Genomic DNA, 6,095 nt, shown 5'->3' on the forward strand with positions numbered 1-6,095 from the left:
ACTTCAGCAGAACCTCAGTGCAGGTGGCGTCCCCGTTGGAGACGGCGAAGTACAGCGGGCTTCTCCTCAGGTCTCCGTAGTTGTCGGAGATGTGAGGCGCCAACAGCGCGTTGACGTCGAAGCCTTTCTGCAGCAGGAGCTCCAGGCAGGGAGCGTGGCCCCCGTCGGCGGCTGAGTGGACCGGGCTGCAGCCGGACAGCCGTAGGGCCCGTCTGGTGGTGATCGGGATCAAAATCCTTAAAGCTCTGAGGAGGAAAGAGAGCACATCATTCTAAAAGCATCAGAAACTAACCCACATGGAAGCTAGAAAGCCTGGACATTTATCTTCTAGTTGGGGACCAGATTTCTCAGACAGAATCCGGGGACATTTTCAGCTCAGAAGCGTATTTACCTCCAAAACACGTAATGTTTTTATTTTTGTAAAGCTCAAAACGGGGACACTAGACCTAGAGCTGTTCTCATTTGGGGCTGAGCACCCCCCCCCCAAGGTCTGATCCCAGACCCACCCCTGCTGCTACTTCCTTCTCCACTCCTCTACACCTCAGAGGGGAATGTTTCAAGATAGGAAGTCCTAATATGTCAAGATAAAAAATCCTAATACTTCAAGATAAAAACTCTTAATATTTCAAGATAGAAAATCTTAATATTTCAAGATATGCTTTCTAAAACCTCTCTGAGCACCGCTGGCTCTGCCTGCCCTGAGCCTGCGGGTGTTGGGTGTGCGACCATCGGCTATACGTTTTGTCAGTATTTTCTTTCTTTCATTCCGATTTCGGGTCTGTCAGTCCCAGTGAAAACCGGGGACATTTCCGGGGACAGGTCGCCAAAATCGGGGACTGTCCCCGGAAATCGGGGACGTCTGGTCACCCTACTTCTAGTGGACCTACTCGGTAGGAGATACTTGGAGATTATGGATCAGACCTGACCCATCTGTCTTTATAGTGTCTCATGGTTGTGTGTGTCCACTTTTGTCCTCCTTCAAGAATCAGCTATTTTTTCTTCTTCTTCTTGTTAACTCCCTAGCTTACTCTCTCCTTAGGTCATACATTTTTAAACTGACCTCAAGCTGACAATGAAAAGGAGTTTTTAACGTGAGTTTTCAACATGAGCTGTCCCCCCTTACTCCTAATGTTCATGCTGGTGACCTCATGTGATTCCTCTTTTGAGAGAAGCTGTTGAAATGTCCACAGCGTCTGTGTTTTGTCCAATCAGAGACGTTCAGAGACTTCTTTGGCTCAGGCCAACTTTTCTTTCATCTTAACCCTCGTGTTGTCTTCCCATAGACCAACATTTAGTTTTTCTGGGTCATTTTTCCCAAACTTCTTTGTCGCTTTCTTCGACATTTGTTGTCACTTTTTGATGTTTTCTAACTTTTCCCGAAGTTCTTTCTCACTTTTTACAATGTCTTTGCAGGTTTTTTTGGGGACGTTTTTGTTGTTTTTTCCCTACATTTCTGTCACTTTTTCAGTGTTCTTAATTTTATTAAAATGCTATAAATTAATATTTATGAAAATAGTGAACTGATCTGTTATTTAACTTGTGAGGAGCGTTGTAGGCTACGGAACCATCCACAATATTAGTTTTTTTTACAATTTGGTTGAAGGAAACCCAAATTTCTGACTTAGAACCCTTTTGAAGACAGGTCCAATTTGACCCCGAGGACAACAGGAGGGTTACCAGACGAGCCCGGCTGATTACAGCGTCCACAGCTGTCCAACCGCGGCCCACTCACAGGTAGTGTCCTTCGTACGCGGCGTGGTGGATGGGCAGCTGGCAGCTCAGGTTGTGGATGTTGGGGTTTGCTCCGTGCTGAAGCAGGATGTCGATGCAGTCTGGGTTCCCCGACCCGGCAGCGTCGTACAAGACGCTATCGCCATTTGGCGCCTGGGCGTTGACATCGGCACCTTTTTGAACGTATCAACCACAAATAAAACCAACAGGAACACAAAGACAAGAAATCAGTGTGGCGTTCAGGTGTTCACCGTGTTTAACGAGGAGCTCCAGGACTTCAGAGTGGCTGTACTCCGCAGCGATGCCAAGAGGAGTCACTCCAAACTGGTCCGCCTCTGACACCTGACCCCCGTGCTGCAACAGGAGCTCCATGACACCGACACAGCCGGCCCGGGAGGCCTCGTGCATGGCCGTCCACTTTTTCAGACACACCTGCTCCACCTGAGCTCCTCCACTTATAAGACTGGAAACCATCTGATGGGATCTGGCTCGGACTGCTGCAGGGGAGGAGGAGCAAGTGATGGTGAGAAAAGGAAACTTCTCCAAAGGGTTTCTCTCCATATGTCTGCTTTGAAGACTACAACCCAAAGGGAACGTGTTGGAGAGGCTGACCTAGCAGCAGAGGGGATTCGTTCTTGTTGTTGGTCGTGTGAGGAGAAGCTCCGTGGTTCAACAGCATCTGCACGTTGTCCACCAAACCAGCTTTCACTGCTAGAGTCAGGACGGTGTCCCCCTCCGAGGTCTTTTCTTCCAGAGTCAGGCTGAAAGACGCTGAAGCACGCAACAAAAGTTCCATGTGATTTCGGTTGCAAAAGCACCGTCAAAAAGCCTCGTCATCACTCCTGGCACTTTTTATAAGATTGTCTATAAAACAACAGTTGAACAATGAACATTTATTTGTGCTTTTGCGATGTTTTTGTTGCATTTTCTGCATTGTATTTTTCACTTTTTCCATGCTTTGGGCTCTTTTTTTTAAAACCTTAGCTGGTTAAATAATAGATTGTACACTTATTCTTGGATTTCATGGTCACAAACCTCATTTATGTCAAATTGTACACACGTTTTGAGTTAAAAAGACAAACAATATGAATTATTTTGACTAATAGTTGAGATCAGAGGATGTTGAGTGGATCTCAGATGTATTTATGTCAAAGTTTAGTCCGGTTACTGTTTTGAAACCATTATAAAAAAAGAATTCAAATGCTATAAGATCAAATAAAAAATAAAAAAACTCAATGAAGGTAATCATTAATTTTACCTGAGGAATGTTGTATGGAATCATCCATGTTACTTTTGGGCAATTTGGTTGGGAAAAAAAAAATCAATTTTTCTGTTATTAAACAAAACTTGGAAACGGGTCAATTTGACCCGAGGACAACACGAGGGTTAAAGTCTGATAAAGAAGTCAAACACTGAGGGAGACGATGCACTTAATCCGAATCTTCCCTGGTTTGAGTCCAAAGTCATTGTTAAGTCTTTTATTTAAACTTGGAAGAAATAGTAATATTGTACTGTTGTCTTAAGGATTTAGGATGTTAAAAGCGAGTTCTCCCTTGCAGCTGTTGCACCAAATGCTTGCTCCTGGGGGAATGGTTGTGGTGTAGTCTGTCTGTAAAGTGTCCCAGGATAACGTCTCTTATGATTTGGCACTAAAAATAAATAACGCTGAATAGATTTGTCCATCATCCATTGCCCCAATGTTTCCTTACTGAGTCGTGTGCAGAGACAAACATGGTGCCGAATCCCTGAATCAGAACTCCGCACAGTCAGGTGGAATGAGAGTGTGGACCTCTAACCCACCGTACAACACCGTCTCCAGGACCAGAACCAGAGGTTGGACCGCCGCCCTGTGCAGAGGATACCAGCCGTGCTCGTCCACCTGACTGAAGGCTGCTGGGAAATCACAGAGCTTCTGCAGTGAAAACATGTCGCCTGCAGGGACAGTTTCAGTAGAATTCAGTGAGATGATAATGCTCCTTCCTCTAATAATAATAATAATAATAATAATAATAATGGGGTAATTACACTATATTACACTATATTGTGCTGTGAAGCAATCCTGCAGATTTCCCTGAAATGGGACCAAACGCTGATAGTATAATACTGCAATACAACTCATTGTGCCTTAGCAGGAATGGGCAGTATTTCATTTAAATACATTTAAAATACGTACAGTATTTACTACGTTTAAGTATTTAGTACCTAATTTGTATTTTGCTGGACAGAAAACAATAGGATGTGTCACGTCTAGCTCCCACTCTAGAGGTCATTTTTGATTCATCTGTGCATGTTTTTGATGCTTTCTGGGTTTTTTCGACACCCACCGTCTTGTCTTGTTTCAGGTCAATTCACATCCTGGTCTTTGTCTTGCTTTCCCGCCATGTGTCATGAGCTGAACCGGTCTCCACCATGTCTGTGCACACGTACCTGTCCCGGTCCTCAATCCTGTGCCAGTTCGTCTTGTACTCCCCCCCCCCCCCCCCCCCCCCCCCCCCCCCCCCCCCTCCCCTCCTCAAATTCTACATTTTCAGACTACTAACTTCACCCCGATTTGTCTCTTCACCTTGTTTGATGGCCCCCACGAGCTTCAGAGCTTCACTCCTAAACGTCCAAACGGGAGGACAAAGGTACATTTTTAGATAAATGTCCAACTTGATGATACGAATGTGAAGTGGATTCATGCTCCTGTACCTCCCTGTCCCCTTAAGATCTTCTCTCTGACACGACTCCTGGATGCTCAGCTGGACGTCGTAGTCCAGAAGGTCGTCTTCATCCAGGTCGTCGTCTGTATCCATTCTTCTGGCATCATACAGGTATACACACACACACACACACACACACACACACTGAGTCAATCCTTCACACAACTTCATTCATTTCTTTTCTAACTACACCAGCTGTCAATCATCAGTTCCTGCTAAAATAAACCTTAAACTATCTGGGTAATAATCTGTTAGTTGTTAGTTAGCGACCTTACTTCAGACAGTTTATTTGAGTCAAGATGCATATTTGTCTCTCAGACTTGATGCTTGATTATTTTATTTTGCCTCTGCATGCAGGAGGGATTCCACCGTAATGAGCTGATCTTAGTCCTACATACTGCTGTTTAGAAACGCTGGTCTGACGGGACCTTTAGCATCCAACTCCAACTTTTGGTTTGGAGCAACCTTCCACGCTTACATGTTAAATTAACATACTTTTCCTTTCTTGAGCTCTTGAATGTTTTTGCCGTCAGCTCTATTTTCAGGACACTTTGACCCCTGACTTCCTTTGTGTTGATCAGATATAACGTTGGTGATAAGGACACCACCCGGCGAGTACACAAGCGTGTCAATGTTACATCATTCTATGCAGGAGAACTTGGAAAAACACCTGTAACGTGATTTAAAAAAAAACTAAAACAAAAAAACAGTTTTCAATCATTCTCACCTGACAAATGTGTAAGTGTTGGAGTCATAGGACGAAGCAGCCGCATGCAACACAGTGGTTGTTTCACTGCTCGCCGTCACACACACACACACACACACACACACACACACACACACACACACACACACACCCTACCACGCTATTTATAGGTGTCACCTGCTCCTGCTTAACATGCGGGCCATTCCACAGCGCCCTAATGGAGTGTAATGTCACTCTGTGCACATTTTCCACAGCTAATGGCAAACAATAATGAACTGGACTGCTGTATGAATATTTATTGTGTATAAAAAATCCAAATGCCAGTGTTTTCTGCTTTTGTAATTTACGTTCCGTGACGGCATTCCTGTCTGTGTTTCGGCCGGTGTGTTGTGGTCAACGGGCCACCGGGGCAGCCAGGCTGGGTGGTCGGATGTAGGCCTGTAAAAAGGTAAAACCAGCGCGCTAAAGCTGTGACGTTTGGGATCAACAGAGATGGGTTCTACCCAACTTTCAAAACAACCCGGCATGTTTCTATCAGTTGCGTGACCAGAGACGTAACACACCTTGGGGAAATATTGGAGATGTATTTAAAAGATGGAGACAGTTTAGAGTCCAAAAGGACGTCGAGTTGGCTAATTTCCTCCTGAACAGGTAGCTAAGTAAGCATTAGCTTCAGGCACAGCTACCAGGGAGGGGCATTGTATGTCGTTGCAGCATTCGTGTATCTACTAACAGTGAATTATATTGCCTAAGCACCTGAGTTGGTTACTCCCAAAAACAATTGAGACACAGCCAGTAAAGTGATCCCGACTGGTCCTGGGTAACGCCGCCATGCTAACCCTGCTAACTGCTAACGGTACCGAAGGACCAGGCAAGTGGGCAACAGCTGTTTGCAGCGTGTTCAGCCAACCCGTAGCCAACAGTGGTGAGTTATTCCAAGCCAAGGGGGGGGGGGG

The 6,095-nt window shown here is 45.3% G+C and overlaps 1 protein-coding gene across 1 annotated transcript in view; it reads right to left on the minus strand.

Moving 5' to 3' along the window:
- LOC117949025 (ankyrin repeat and SOCS box protein 15-like) overlaps positions 1 to 5,254 on the minus strand; it is a 7,779-nt gene extending 2,525 nt beyond the window's left edge. Inside the window, exons 1-8 of the mRNA XM_034879014.1 lie at positions 5,161 to 5,254; positions 4,423 to 4,530; positions 4,295 to 4,332; positions 3,532 to 3,663; positions 2,344 to 2,502; positions 1,983 to 2,228; positions 1,733 to 1,904; positions 3 to 245 (exon numbers count right to left, since the gene is read on the minus strand). Of these exons, the coding sequence (XP_034734905.1) occupies positions 3 to 245; positions 1,733 to 1,904; positions 1,983 to 2,228; positions 2,344 to 2,502; positions 3,532 to 3,663; positions 4,295 to 4,332; positions 4,423 to 4,526 (1,094 nt within the window). The 5' untranslated portion in view covers positions 4,527 to 4,530; positions 5,161 to 5,254. The remainder of the gene's footprint in view (positions 1 to 2; positions 246 to 1,732; positions 1,905 to 1,982; positions 2,229 to 2,343; positions 2,503 to 3,531; positions 3,664 to 4,294; positions 4,333 to 4,422; positions 4,531 to 5,160) is intronic.
- Between the last annotated feature and the right edge of the window lie 841 nt (positions 5,255 to 6,095).

Source organism: Etheostoma cragini, chromosome 8, assembly GCF_013103735.1.
Source record: "Etheostoma cragini isolate CJK2018 chromosome 8, CSU_Ecrag_1.0, whole genome shotgun sequence".
Classification (NCBI taxonomy): Eukaryota; Metazoa; Chordata; class Actinopteri; order Perciformes; family Percidae; genus Etheostoma; species Etheostoma cragini.